Source organism: Xiphias gladius, chromosome 10, assembly GCF_016859285.1.
Source record: "Xiphias gladius isolate SHS-SW01 ecotype Sanya breed wild chromosome 10, ASM1685928v1, whole genome shotgun sequence".
In the NCBI taxonomy this organism is placed as follows: Eukaryota; Metazoa; Chordata; class Actinopteri; order Istiophoriformes; family Xiphiidae; genus Xiphias; species Xiphias gladius.
Genome location: NC_053409.1, coordinates 10,539,795 through 10,555,555, shown reverse-complemented (window position 1 = coordinate 10,555,555; position 15,761 = coordinate 10,539,795). Strand labels below are relative to the sequence as shown.

General features: G+C 39.3%; 1 protein-coding gene across 3 annotated transcripts in view; it reads right to left on the bottom strand.

The window, feature by feature from the left end:
- LOC120795326 (palmitoyltransferase ZDHHC14-like) overlaps positions 1–15,761 on the bottom strand; it is a 45,884-nt gene that overhangs the window by 8,070 nt on the left and 22,053 nt on the right. For all 3 annotated transcript variants that reach the window (XM_040137160.1, XM_040137163.1, XM_040137161.1), the window contains exons 4-8: positions 9,539–9,691; positions 6,311–6,448; positions 5,224–5,272; positions 3,267–3,369; positions 2,364–2,473 (exon numbers count right to left, since the gene is read on the bottom strand). In XM_040137160.1, coding sequence (XP_039993094.1) covers positions 2,364–2,473; positions 3,267–3,369; positions 5,224–5,272; positions 6,311–6,448; positions 9,539–9,691 — 553 coding nt within the window. The remainder of the gene's footprint in view (positions 1–2,363; positions 2,474–3,266; positions 3,370–5,223; positions 5,273–6,310; positions 6,449–9,538; positions 9,692–15,761) is intronic.

Sequence of the window (15,761 nt, the reverse complement as noted above, 5' to 3'; positions counted from 1 at the left end):
TGTGTGTGTGTCTGAGAGGCAGCGTTGCATGCAAAGTCCGAGAGTGAGGTGAAACATTCCTTCCTGACTGGTGGATCCAGCTGTGTGATGCTTGTGGCCGGCCACAAGCATGCCCAGATGGCAGCCACCTGTGCACTGAGGACTCTCCTTTACCACCCACTGGAATCATTACCGTTGACTTATGGCTTGTGATGGCCAGAGCACAATCCAGCCAAATATATTACCAAAGCTGCTAAAACCCTCCATCACTGCTCTTCTTATATTTTGTGTAAGTGTGTGTGCATGTATGGATATATTTAGTAACTTGACAAGGCACCGTATGCTTATGCTAAAATACAAACTGTGTGTTTCTCAAACTTTCTGTTTGTACTTTACAGCTAAAGCAAAATGGATAGTTAAACGCTGTGAGTTCTAAAAGCCAACAAATGCTTGTGATGTCTTGTAAGGGTCAGCGTGAGGCGTTGTATCTTCAAAGTGGGTACAGTGGCCAGTGAAGATATGAGCAGACAGTAGGTATTTCTGTCCAGTGGGTAACCATGAACACTTTTTCTAACATTATGGAAGAAAAGAACGAACAGTTTAAGCCAGGGAAATCAAGAAATATAGCTTCACGGATGAGTAATGAGAATTTCTAAGCAAAATGCTTAAGCAAAAGAAACTGGGAGGAAATGTGAAATGTTTACTGACATTTACACTCACAGAGACACGAGAATGTATCTGTGACAGTTGGTCTGTATTTTTGTTAAATCACATGAAGAGCAAATGTGTGAAATCTAATATATCTAGCCAACTTTGATCTTGGATTTGGTTAAAATGGGCTTGAAATCCTTTCCGCTCTTGCAAGTATCTTAGTAGCTATGTATAGAGAAAAGGCTGCAGGCAGGCTCATTTCAAAGTAACTCCTCAGATCAAAAGGAGTCTTGACTAACATTTTTTTTAGCCTTTGGACAAAATGGAAAATTACAAAGAAGGGGAAAAAAATAACAGGTGCTGAGACCTATTACAGAAAAGGTGAAGAATGACTGACTGGAATTCTCAGAGCAGTGAAAGATAAGGTTTATACAGTCAAGTACATAAGTATTTGGACAGTGACACAATTTTCGTAAATTTGCCTCTGTACACCAACATAGTGGATTTGAAACCTACCTATTAAGATGTGATTGAAGTGTAGACTCTCAGTTTTAGTTCAAGGGGTTCAACAAAAATATCACATTAACAGTTTAGGAATTACATCCATTTTTATACAGAGCCTTCATTTTCAGAGGCTCAAAAGTAGTTTGACAATTGACAATTGAACAGTTTCATGGCCAGGTGTGGCCTGTTCCCTCATTATTTCATGACAAATTAAGCAGATAAAAAGGTCTGGAGTTGACTCCAAGTGTTGAATTTGCATTTGGTAGCTGATCATGGAAACTCTCAATATGTGGTCCAAAGATTTGTCGTTGCAAATGAAGGAGTCCATCATTAGGCTGAAAAAACAATACAAACCTATCAGACAGACAGTAGAAACTTTAGGAGTGGCAAAATCACCAATTTGGTACATTCTTAAAAAGAAGGAATGAACTTGTGAGCTCAGTAACGCCAAAAGGCCTGGAAGAACAAGGGGGACAACTGAAGTTGATGATCACAGAATTCTTTCCTTGGTGAAGAAAATCCCGTCACAACATCTACCCAGGTCAGGAACACTCTCGAGGAGGCAGGTGTACCATTGTCAAAGTCTACAGTCAAGAGAAACCTTCATGAATGTAAATACAGAGGGTCTTCAACAAGTTGCAAACCACTGCTATGGCATGGACATGTATGGCTGCCAATGGAACTGGCTCATTGTGTTTATTGATGATGTGACTGCTGATAGAAGTAGCAGGAGGAATTCTGAAGTGTACAGGGCTAAACTATCTGCTCAGATTCAGCCAAATGCTGCAAAACTGATAGGACGGAGTTTATGAAAGCAGCCCCAGAGCTTCTCAAAGCAAAGAAATTGAATACTCTTCAATGGCCAAGTCAGTCACCTGACCCCAACCCAGTTGATCAGACTTTTCACTTACTGAAGACAAAACTGAGGGCAGAAAGTACCACAGACAAGCAGCAACTGAAGGTGGCTGCAGTAAAGACCTGGCAAAGCATCTCAAGGGAGGAAACTCATCATTCGGTGATGTCCAAGGATTTTTATCCAAGTATTTAAAATGATCCTTATCATTATGTTGGTTTGTCCAATTACTTTTGAGCCTCTGAAAATCCTGCAAAATTATTAAAATTGTGTCACTGCCTAAATACTTATGTACTGACTGTCTGTCATCATCTGGACATCTGGCAATACATAAATCACCTCAAAAAACACACATGCACATTCACCCATGTCATACCTGGGTGGCAGGGGTCCACAGAGTGCGGCACAGCAGTTGGTGAATATATTGCCATAGCTGTAGGGATTATGGTTGTCCTTCCCTCTTTTGGAGGACCATGAACCTTTTATCTGGAGGAGACCACACATCATCATCAGTCACAATTTCAGAGATAGACAAATATCTCAAGTGTCACTGAGAAAATGAAACCGAAAGTATCAAACCCATGACCTTGGCATTATTAGCACCATGTTCTAACCAAGTAAGCTAACTGGTCTCACTGATATGAGTCTCACCAGTCTGATCTTGAGCTGTGAGAACATAGCAGGAGTGATTATCAACATGCCTCTGTTTCCCTTTAGTACCTATCAAGCTATCTATTATGGTTCAAGGTTATTAATGCCAAAGTTGCAAAGTGAAAAATAATATAAAAACAAGAGATTACAAAAAATAAATTAAAAGCCCTGTGTCTACTTGTAAAACCACAAAAAAAAAAAAAAAAAAAAAAATGTGTTTTAAGGTTTTAATTCTTCTCTGATTATAGGCAGAAAAAGAAAATATTCTTCTGAATTCAAACAAAAATATTTGGTTGTGAAAATATTTCCTATGTTTAGTTAATATTATATACCTGCAAAAATGCTCCAGTTATGTAATTGTAGCTTTAAAAATACAACCCCTACCAAAAATTGCAAGATCACCAATGTTACTTCTGATCCATATTGGAAATGAACTTTTACTGAACTGTAAATGGAGCACAAATTTCAAATGATTAACTATGAACAAATCCAAAAAAATAGCGTGTGTAGCAGATATGGAAATCTTTGACAACATATAGTTACTTATGAGGTCCCATTATTTTGTAGTGTACATATCAAGTAACATTACATATGGCATAATGATGTGTTATTTCACATTCATACTCACATCTTCATTGGTGGTCTGGTTAGAGCTGATTAGGTAGGTATGGAAGCCTGAGAGGCCCACTATGGACCAGACAGAGAAAAAACACACCACCACCTCCAGCACAGTGACACAGTCAAGTCAAGGAGTAACGGTCTGCCACAATTTTTATTTAATCCATTCTTACATGTAGTGAATCACACAATAATGTGAAAGCCCATGTAGAAACACACATCATAGATGCATATGAAGCCATCATTAACAAAAAAAGTAAGAGTTCTGACAGCTAGCATACTGACCTAGAGCCTTGAGGCTGTCCTCCTCTTGCCAATAATTCCTAGTTACCAGTTCATTTGGCGGGGACTGCAGAACACTGCTCATTTTCTCTGCTCCACATAAAAGATAAAAAACACAGACACTGTCCAAGACGAATCCTTCTGCCTTTATAAAAAAATTAACCATAGTGACCCTTTACTACATCTTAGGATGTACAGCCTCTAAAAGAATGTGTCGTTCTTAAAGTAAGATCTCATATACCCACACACTACAAATTCACTGTTTAGCATCACAGACAGGTGCCTGTGGGCATACTTAAAAAAAATTACTCACTATTTCAGTATATTACATACTCCACCATGAGTGTGTAACCATGAGTCAGTCTGTTAAACTGTACTGTGTAGGAGGAAAGGAAAAAAAAAAAATCAACCAGATACCCTCACTATCCCCCTTTCTCTCTCTTAATCTCCCTTTTCTTTTTTACTCTCCCTACTTAGCAAGAACAAAACCTGTCATCATTTACCTAGTATAAAGGACTGCTACGATACTATCGACTGCAATTCCCCTTTATTAAAGTCCTGTAGGACACAGGCTGCTATCAGCTTGGCTTGGCACACATTTCTCTGTCACAGAAACAGTTATCTCACTCAGCCATAGAGAGAAGGGCAGAGAGAGAGAGAGAGAGAGAGAGAGAGAGAGAGAGAGAGAGAGAGAGAGAGACAGTGCCATAACCCTGTGCTCTCCACTTGATTTGTGACTCAGCAATAGCATTGCGCATCATTTAGATTTGATCACTTCTAATTCTCCAAACTTGCCTGTCATTGCAGGTTATTATCAGATCCTGGTGCTGATTCTTGTATAATTTAAGTGAGAGAAGAAACCAAAAACATACTGAAAGCAAAAAACACCTAATTGAAAAGGCAATGATTAATAAGGTCAAATAAATTTCACTCTCTACTCAGAAATAGTCTGTTGGGGAGGCGACAATAAATTTAAACTATGATGTTAGGTGACTGCTTCTTACGTTTACTGCCTGGATTTATAGTTAAAGGCTGAGGTCAAATGGCGTGAAACTAAACTGTCCTGCAATGACAAAATAAATGTTTGACTTGCTTGGATTTACCACAGTCCACATTATTATTACTGATGTTGTGCTGAGACAATAAGCTGACTTACAGTGTATTTGTAACAGCTGTAGCTTAAGACGTCTCGGACACATTTAGCATCTATCACACAGACAGGCACACCCGTGCTCATGTCAAACCTCCTTCACACATTTCACTCCCTCTGTAGAGGGAGCAGGGGCAAGTTAAAGCCAGATGAAATCAAAGACCGACTGAATCAATCGGCAGCGACAGAGAGTGGAGCAGCCTTGCGTGCTGTGTTAGCCCGATGGAACAGGACTAATCAGACGCACACCAGTCATGCAAGTACTGTAACACTGCAGAAAATGGCAGGAGCAACAGATGGAAATGCTTTGAAAAGGCATATCATGCAAATAGAGTACACCCTGTATGGGCTCTCGTTGTGCAAGTCAGTCTGTGTCATGATGAGAATAATCAAAGCTAGGCAGATTTGAGTGACTGAAAAACTATAGACAGACAAGTATATGTAGAAAATCAAGGACAGCAAGCATCAAAAATTGGACAGTGATATTTAGACACCTGCGATAAATGCCAAAAGTCCAGTTTCGGTGAAAGGATATCTGGCAGGACTATCTTTAAGTGCGTTGAGGAACCCATTTTGATGGGAGCCTGTGAACAGAGAAAGACAGAGTTTCCATTAGACTACTATGCAATTGCGTTCACAATTACATACACACTATCTCACACAAAGGTGCATATCAGCATTAAACAACACCAATTGAAAGCAGCAGCTTTTATCAGATTTTGGGTACTACACACTGGAGCCATTACCTGCTGCAGACCCTCTGTTGGTTAAAGTTTAAGTGTCAACAAGATGAACTGAGCTGGGCACAGTGTGCCCACTTATATTGGCGTTCCAATTTAACTTCCAAGTATGAAGAGTAGGAGAACATAGCCAGAAGAAAGACCAAAATGTATATTTGGCTGTAGCAGACATCTCTGTGGCTCTAATCAGTCAGACTGATCGGTTAACTTTACCTTTTAATTGCAGCTTTTCAAAATACAACAAATGGGTTCAGATAGTGCATTTTAAACTACTGTTAAAAGAGTAAATTAAATTTTGAGACTAAAAGGGGAGATTTTGGCACCTGAAGTCACAAGACTTTAACGATGTTTGATTTGAAGCTGAGTCAATCAGGTATGTATGTCTACTGTAAGCTTTCAACATAAACCTATTATTAAGTCCCTGTGATGCTCTCTAATTTGGTCTGAGCCCCACTGGGAAGAAAAAAAAAATTGCAAATCAAAAGAACTCAAACTGCTGTGATGGCCTTTGTGCAAAATCTGACAGCACTTAGACACTTAGACACAGCATGGTTACAATCAGTGAAAAGAGAAGCTTAAAACAGTATTAATCACTACTACAATTTTCTAGCAGCTTATCTTGGCCCATACTTCTTTCCCAGTGCAACATTGATCCACTGACTGTTGTTTATGCAAGCACACGCACACACACTGATGGGGTGCCCAGCAGTCAACTGCCTGCTCCCAGCTGGAAAGATGGTAAAAAGCCAGAATGCTGCAGCTTTTCCAACGCCCCCTTACAACCAGCTGGCTCGAAACACACCAAGAACACAGCCAGGAGGAGTGTGTGTCTGTACCATCCCTGAAGGCACATGTCCTTTTTCCCTCCTCCCAGTTACTTACGTAAAATAATGTGTGTGATGACAAAGGCGAAGATGAAGATGGTGAGGAAGGAGAGCGAGAGGATGAACATGTAGAAGAAACGGTAGTTCCTCCTTCCCACGCAGTTCCCCACCCAGGGACAGTGGTGGTCAAAACGCTCTGCATGGACAGGGAGAGACAAAAAAGTTTATTTTGGATACAAGGAAACACACCTACAAGTTTCTCCTTTACCACGCCTCACTGCTGTCACAGCAATACTATCCCTGTATAAAGTCTTTGTCATGCACATGGGCTCTTGTAAGAACCCCATCAGAAACCTGGTTAAGTATGTATTATTTAGGAATCGCGTCCCCTGACATCTTACTTTTCTTGTTGCCTGATTAAGAAAACCAGGATTCTCATTTACAAGACATTTTAAAAAAAATAACCAGGTTACTTCAGCGCATGTAAAAACAGAGTACAAATCCAGTACCTAGGGGAAAGTAGGGGAAAAGATTAGTGTCCCTCTGGGTCTGGGCATGATAGTATATACGTTTTTAAGATAGCACAAACTGGCTATTTATATAAACTAGCTTATAAAAGTTACAGGCTGACCATCATGACTGTGGGACTGCGCAAGGTTGAGAGGGTGAGAAAAGCCACTTTGCTGGGTCAACCGATAAAGTGCCTTCAGTTAGACCTCACTAGGGCCCTGTTCATACCTGGCATTAACATGCGTGTTGGGTGATCCGATCAGAAGTGTACAGCTCTAAGTACAGGTGTGAATGGACCCAAGATGCTTTGAGGATGCATTGAGATCTGTTCGCTCTGACCACATTCAGAGGTGGTCTGGGCCGCATATGGCCACATGCTTTTAGCAGTGTGTACACAAATGTTTCCTGGGCCATATTGAAGGAGCACCTACTCAACTGACGTCCTCTGTGTAAGCAGATGTACGTACTCATTCGCAAACAAATACAAGTCGTGCAAATTGCCCAAACTTGCTTTGTCGACAACGTCGGAAATTTTTGAAAAGCCCATAGGGATACATCAAAGATCCTGGGTGATTAGGTTTGCCTGGAACACGCAACAAAGTGTTATCATGTAACACAGATGAGCCCCTTTTCATCTGAATCTGTTGTGTCAGTGAATAAAACATATGGAATGCAGAAATACTTGCTGCAATGTATTCAAAACACAAACTATGTATCTGAATGCAGTCTCAAGTGTTCAACTACTTAAGAAATGTAATGTGAAATGCTTTCAGATGAAAATTAGTCACTGGTATTTTGTGAAAAGAAACCATGAGCAGCTCCAGCCCACTAATCATTTCACAGATTGCTCTGAGAGTGGAGAGCTTATTGTTAGTGTGGTTATTTAATCATCCCCCAATCCACAGTCCTATCTCTGAGCGTGGACTACTAGCTGTGCAAGGTTATAGATACTTAACTAATTAATCAGAGCCATTATTTGTTTAGTGAGATGAAATGACCTGCTTTTGTCTTCATTAGTCAATGCCTGGTTGAAATGTGTCTGCAGCCTCCAGTTCGACTGGGCGAAAGGGGACAGCTACATAACAGGTACCGATATTCTGAGTGCTCATAAGCTTGAAGCACTTGTATCACTTTTTCACTGCCAGTGTCATACCCATTTCCAGTTCAAGAGCAAGTGCCAGTCCAGTTTGTTACTAATACTGATCATTACAGATTTAGAATCCACATTAGGGTTATTAAACAAAAATAAATAAGATTTCCCATGGCCTCCAGTGTTTGGAAAAGGGAAGAAAAATGTCTTGGTTACAATTTTTCATCATTATTCATGTCAATGTTGGTCCTTTTGTCCTGCACAGGATGTAATACACTGTTACTTTTAGTCATGCAGTATCTCTAAAGCTTCATAATGAACGCTGGACTAACTGACTCCAGATTGCACTTTGGGGATGTGGAGCCATATTGGGTGGAGACCTGGAGTTTTGAGATCAGGCTGAAAAGTTATTCTTATGAAAGAGACACAAGTTACAACTGACATTCATCACTGGAGTTGATTTTTTCCCGCCCACCTGCAGTGTGGACAGTCCAACTTTCTGTCTGTTTCTCATTTTTCATTTCCCTCCCATCTGTGGCTTACAACTATGATCTAAACATGTTTTTAAACCTCATTACCAAAGATATGGATTATTAGATCACACTGCTCAGTGTCCATGTTTGGTCGGGGGGGAAAAAAAAAAAAAAAAAGCCTTTAAAGTATCTCCTTTGATTGTACTGGTTTAAATCAGTCACTCATTTACTTTATCCTTTTTTGAGGCAAGATATCTATACTACTTAATTTAAAATTTTAATCAAAAATTGAGCCTCGTCAGTTTCATTTACAAATTTAACAAAATCCACCTTTCTGTGGTGACATACATAGCCCGTTTGTGAAAATGACTTCCCTCCCATATTTTTGTTCAGCTGCCAGTCTTTCTACTTTCCTGCCAGCCCGTATCTGCTGCATCTGATTACCACCTCCTCATCTTTTTTCCTGTGTTTACTACTTCCTCATCTTTGTCTCCCAGGTTTTCAATCGGTTCTACTTCTGACAAGGAAACAGACATTCAAAAAAAAGGGTTTGTCTTCGATGAGTGAACAGCACAAAAACCCTGATGAGAAAGATACAGACACAGTCTCTGTACCTCTGTGTCTATCTTTTAGTAATTGCTTAGATGTGCTCTTTGCTTTGTCTTCAGGGACATGTAGTTGTAAAGAGCGGCAAAACTCAACCATTATGCTGCTGTCTTCTCTCTGTTCAGTTTAACTATTCCCTCCCTCTCCTCTGTGTGGATGCCAGCATATGTAAGCATATGTAGTGTACATCCCCTGCAGTATGCATCACAAACTCAACATTTAGCTTGGCTTGTATCCTCACATACAGATGTTTGTTTGTGGATTTTGTGAGTCTATATGTTTTTGTGTGTGGTTAAAGGCAGGAAGGGTGGACTGGCCAGCATTTTAACCAACCCCAGTTTCATAAGCAAAATTATGAACTCAAAAAGGCCTACATACTATGGTTAGACTGATAATGCATTTTGCCTGTTTATCAGATACATACATATAGGTGACGGTTAGACAGATAGATGGATAGAGGATGGTTCGGTAATGGTTTTGACTGTTTGTGTTTATTATACTATTGTCTCAAAATGAATGTGGTAAAAAAATTCTTCATGCAGACTGCTGACAGAAAATATCAGCAAAACATACACACTCACAACCAGAGAATATAATTTTCACTCACCCACACAGTTGTCACACAGGCTGCAGTGGGAGGCACGTGGTGGTCTGAAGATCTTGCAGGTGAAGCAATACTTCAGTTTGACTGTCTGGCCATTGATAACCACCTCCTTGGTCCTAGGAGGAGGCCTGTAGCCTGTACTGCCATTAGCGACATCTGGGGAAAATGAAAGAGAGAAAAAAAACAAGAGAGATACATAATAATGAAAGTCAAAAGACTGCTACAGTACCTTGACAAACAGACACTAATGAACTCCCATATACAGTAATATTGTGTGCATGTGGCACTGGTGGTGCAGGTGTCTTCTGAATATTCCAGTGGCACAAAAATACAACCTATTTATTTGGAAAACCTTTTGATAGGACATACAAACTGAAAGCAAAATGCAATAAAAGCCAGGAGAACCGGCTACAACAATACAAAGTCAATCATTTCCACCACATGAGGAAAATATCACGGTCTTGTTGGTGGTTCGCTCGAACAAGAACGTAAGTTATGATGAATGTAATATACGACAATGTAGTTTGACACAGGTATAAATTCAATACTTAACGACTGAAAATATGTTTAGCTAGGGACCATCTTGCATTGGGATCACACCAGCCAACATGTTGATGCCCCGACCCATGAGTACTCAGTAATTATTACTGTATTATCACATGAGTACTCAGAATTCATGGATTGGACCACACCCATCTTTGAACATGGCCTTCATTTTGATTTCAACTACACACCTGTAAAAGTTTGGTGACTGTATCTTGCACGGGTATGATGTTATCATGATGACAAAACCTTTCCACAGACTGATGACAGACCGACGGACAGATAAACACCTGCCAAACTACTCAAAACTGCCTCTGTGGTAATTCCTGTACAGTAGACGTCCCCTAGACCACATGTTGCCATGATGAGACACACACATACACAGACTCACAAGGTGAAAACAACACAAGCCTCGCGGCTGGTGAAACTTATAGTTATGTTACAGGTTATAAGCTCTTTACACAGCCTACTTAATTCTATTTACTCTGTATTCTGTGTAGCATCATTCTGTTTCTACAAAAACCTCTCCTTTACATACTGGATGGATAACGCAACCCCAAACAATAGAGAGCAGCACTCTATATGAAGGCTATAAGTTACTAATGGCTAGAAAATTTACATTTGTAATGCAGTTTTTCTTGAATAAATGTCATGCTGCCTTCAAACCCTACATTCAAAAATGCTTGAGAAACTTAGATTTTACACTTCTTTATTTGTAAGACAAGCCAGTTCAAGTTGTCTGGTTTAAGTTGTCTTGAAACTGATGAATCTCAACAAGGCTATTGTAAGGTGAACTTTTTACTGGTCTGCAAATATCCTTCCCTATGATAAAAAAGGTACATGTAATGATATCAGTAGATTAAATGGCTTGAACATGGACAACCCACACAGCTCATTATTTTTAATTAGACCCCCCATTATAGCTCTTATGCATGAGCTAAACAGATTCTGTTGCTCTGTGTCAAACTTGCCAACCAGAAACAACCTTGTGTGCAGCTGATAAAACACTATCATCCTAAAACTAGCAGTCCTGTCTGGCAGTTACAGTTCCTAAAATTGCAACCCAGTCCAGGTAATGTTAACAACAGTTGGGGATTTAACATACACTTAACACCACAATCCTCAGAATATAATACAAAAAAGAAAATGGTGGCAGACTGCTTTGAATGGCTTTTTGTGGAACAAGACAGCAGTGATGACAGGCTAAACAGTAAGGCTGAGAGCGATGATAGTGATTTTCAAGCCGTAAAAGGTAGAAGCTGCGTCCTATTATTGCTGCGTTCGCTTTGAGCACCCTCACGCACCATGAGAGTATGAGATCGTGTGTGTGGGAAGATAATTTTGAGATCATTCACACAAAAGCCCGTAGCATTGCTAATAGAGTGTTATATGTGTGTTAGTTGGGGGGCATGGTGTGTGTGTGTGTGTGTGTGTGTGGGGGGGGGGGTAGCAAGTGAGAAGCTTGTGTGGGCGATTGACATTTCTAAAGGAAAGCAGAGGAAATGCAGCCAGTGAGTTCTGTTCTATTGAATTTGTCTCTCTTGTGATCAGTGTCTACAGTGTGCTCTCCTCTGTCCTCCCTGTTCTTGGGCCCTCTCAGCAGACTCCACTGAGAGAGACAACGAATGAGGGGAGCGTGTGAACAATTTGGAGCAAAAATTCAGCTACCACAGTGTAAAACCACCACGACACATCCCATTGTTTAGGTATTCATAATGCAATAATTTTACAGTAACATTAGGTTGTGTAAAGTGAAATAAAGAGCTATGACAACCAACTGTTGGGTTCTTCTGAAGCATTAGAGGAGACCTCTTTGAAGTGTATTCTGGGATCTCTAAAATAATGCTGGCAGGTAGGTTTATGTCATATTATACAAACAATAATTAAAAGCTGTTGAGTGGAAAAAAAATTTTCATTTCAGCCTCCTCCTACTACTATATTTTACAACTTGGCACAAACAGGTACAGAAATTGTACAAAAACTGGGGGGCAAACTGGCTGCAAAGCTACTGCCTCTGCCAGTTTCCACTTAACAAAACACAATAATAACACTAACACATTCATATCAGCTAATCAAAAAGAAGCTATACACGGTTTTCATTGTATCTTGTTTCACTTTTTAATAAACATTTATTATGAAATAATAAAAACAGCTAACTTAACTTTGGTTTCCATTTGTTCACTGTGACTGCAAAACTTCCAAGTCATAATAATAGGTCTTCCTGTTTTTCCTGTTGTGCCAACATGGAATAAATGCAGCATAAGGCACCACGACAAGTTTAAGTGAAGGCAGACATTTGGCATCAATCAGATCATCTCAGTCAGCTAGGAACTTATCAGAAGTACTTGGGTGCTGGCCAAAGTAGCCTCAACTCATTCTCTACAAAATGATTGTAATTTAAAAAAAAGGTACAGGAGAATCATTCATGCTTTCTTTACTGTAAAAAAAAAGTTATAAATCCATAGAAAATTGGAAACAATCACAGCAACACTAAAGCAGCAATATAATTGCAATACAATACAATACATTAAACACTGCAGGAAATACAGTTGAATGTGGTTTTGATACTGTGAAAATTAAGTTGTGGACGGGACAAAGATCATGATTTACGTCTTGTCTCATAACAGGATTAAATATTCTAGGTGTTATTAAAACCAATGCAAACATAAAGAAAGCAGCAGCTTTTCTCCTTCATTTTTGGAAATGAATCTTTTTTTTTCACTGGTTAATGTTTTAAGGAAATGCTTTTCACAGGTTGAGATTTTATTTTTAGTTTGTATAGAGAGTGCTTTTCTTCAGTCTTTACCTGTCTCAAAAATAACAGAAATTCAATGGGATTAAATTTGCATAAAGAGAAAGCAACATGTTTATATACAGACAACAAAAACAAGCCTATTTACAGCCCAGACATTCTTAAACACCTGACTAAAAATACTAGTATTTCCATGCACCGTCCTGTAAATCAGCTGTGGTCATACTTTATGTACACTTCGAGCAGCCCATCAGCACTCACTGCACTTGATCACAGATGCCTGCAGTAAAGTAGAAGGTGAGCGGGGATGTCAAAGTAGCTTTTCAGCTGAACAAAGCCATTTGTACACTTAGCCATCCTAGCAGCCAAAGCTTACCTTTACACCAGTGTGTCTAGTGGGAGATCCCTCAAAGAGAAAGGCCAAGCGCTTGAAGCTAGAAAATAAGGCCAGGTAGACTGGGAAGTGATTTAACACAACACACATACATAAACACAGACACACAGACACACACACACACACACACACACACAGACACACACAGACACACACAGACACAGACACACACACACACACACACACACACACACACACACACACACACACACACTCTGTACCAACACACACCCTCAGGCACAAAGTTAAATGAGGGTTCAATGTCAGCCAAACTGTGCTAGGCGTTGCCTGGTGAGGTTTAAAGGGAAACTAATTGCTATCCTACTGTGTATGTCGAGGAGAGAAAATTGGAGCCTTTACCGTCACAGATGGAAAAGTGCAGTGGAATACAATGATGATGGCTAACATACAGAAGTATTAACCTCAGCCCGACTGCCAATATGTAGGACTGCAAGAGGCATAAGCAAATTCGGTTCCGTCAAGCAGGGTTTTGCACACTATAGCCAAATGGATAAAAAACGGTTTCAAACATACTATAAATGACATTTGTATCACAGATTTTCCCTATTAAGAATATTAAAAAGATTATCTCTTTTTAAACACAAAAAGACTGTGGTTCAGTTCTATAAGTTTGACAGCACACAAATGTAGCCGCATTGAGTATCAGATGCAGGTGTTTAAGAGTGGGTTTTACAAACTATTTAAATCGAACATATGGCCATGGGATGTCTCATGAAAAGCCAAACTGGAAAGCTGAAGGTGAGTTGTTTTGTGCCGTGTTGGATAATTTAGCAGGCACAGGCTATCAGTGAGTGAAGCCTAATATTGCAATTTCCAATGCAAGTACAAAAGGCATTGTGACGTATATTAGAGAAAGACATTACTTGCATGGAAATTCTTGGCTATTCAGAGTCAAAGTTGAATAACTCCGAAGATGAATGAGTCAAAAGTTTTATAAACTGGAGACAATGCATCAATATAACAGACTGAATATAATTTGTTGGAATACAAATGTGTTTTAAAAGCAAGGAACAACCAAATCTATACACATTCATTTTCAGTATATTACCCTTTCCTTATATTTTCATGATGTTTAAATATCTTTTTGCTTCAGTTTTAGTCATAAACAGTAAATGAACACACTGACCTTGAAGTCAAGTCAGAAATAATAGAACGGTCCCTCAAAGGAAAAAACATGAGATTTTTCCAGTTTTTTTTCACTTGTTAAAATTACATATATACAGCTACAATAGGCTATGGTGTTCTTTTTTAACAACTGAGTGCCACTGTTTTCTTCTTTGAATTCATTTCTTTATACCTGTGCTATGGATCTCGTGCTGATCTTGCTTAGTGTTATTCTAAACCTATGAATCAGGGTGGGAAATAATAGTAATACTTAATGTATTTAAGCCATGAAATAAGAGAGTGTAAACAATGACTAAGTGGGGATTAGCCAATTAGCTAAATCAAGGCTAATCACAGGTTTACCATTTAAATAAGCAGCTTTCTGTAGTGAGTATTAAGTATGGCCATAGAACCTAGAACTAGATTGTCTAGAAAAGTCAGTTCCACAACAGGTTATATCTCTTCACTCACAAATGTATTGTACATGGAGGAGGGAGAAGGTGTGACACAAGCAGAGAGGTGCAGCAGTTATAAGAAATCTCCCAACTTGCAAAGATGCTTATCGTAGACAGTCAATCAGTAAAATCTACCTACCAATGGTCGTTGGTATTATGTGTACACTGTCCTGCTGTCATTGGGAACCGCGCATGATAAAGTGGTAAAGACATGTGGGAGAAGAGTGTTTACACCTAAATAGAAGCACAGAATAATTCTGTCTGCTGTTGTTTTTTTGTTTTTTTAAGTAAATCACATCAGTTCTAAAAATGAATACACCGAGCTGTGGTTTGAGTCAGTTGAACTCTGGTTACTTACTTCATCAAGTGTGGAAAAACTCTATTACATTTGAGGAAATTACTCTGGTGTTGAGCGACGCTCACCTTGTGCAAGTTAAATGATTTTAGCTGAGCAAAACACTGGAAATTTAGAGCAGAGTAATCTCCTCTCCGACCAGAAAAGTAACACCTGTGAAACAGCTGAAATGGAAGAGTGAATCTTTTTCAAGCTAAAACTATTCATTGAACACTTGTGGAGCAGTACTGTTAAGGGGGAAAAAAAAAAAAAACCGAATAATTTGGGTATACTCGTCTATATACTCATCTATTCAAAGCTCCAGTCCTGGACCGATAAGATATTGCTAAAATATTTTGCCCAATGCAAAGCTTGCTGGATGAATTTTAAATAGATTTAATTTGGTCTGCTGCTGATCATTATTTTTGATGTGGCCACATCACAAAACAGCAGCTTTAATATAGGCCTACAATGTGGGCAAAACCCTGCACACTTTTCAATTTTCTTCTAGTGTGCATTGCTCCGCTGCTACTGTTGAGTAGGCTAAAGTTATGTAAATATCCCAGTTTTTTCAAAAAAATTTTCCCCTAGCTGACTATATTTTGTGACTGTTTTTGTTAAGT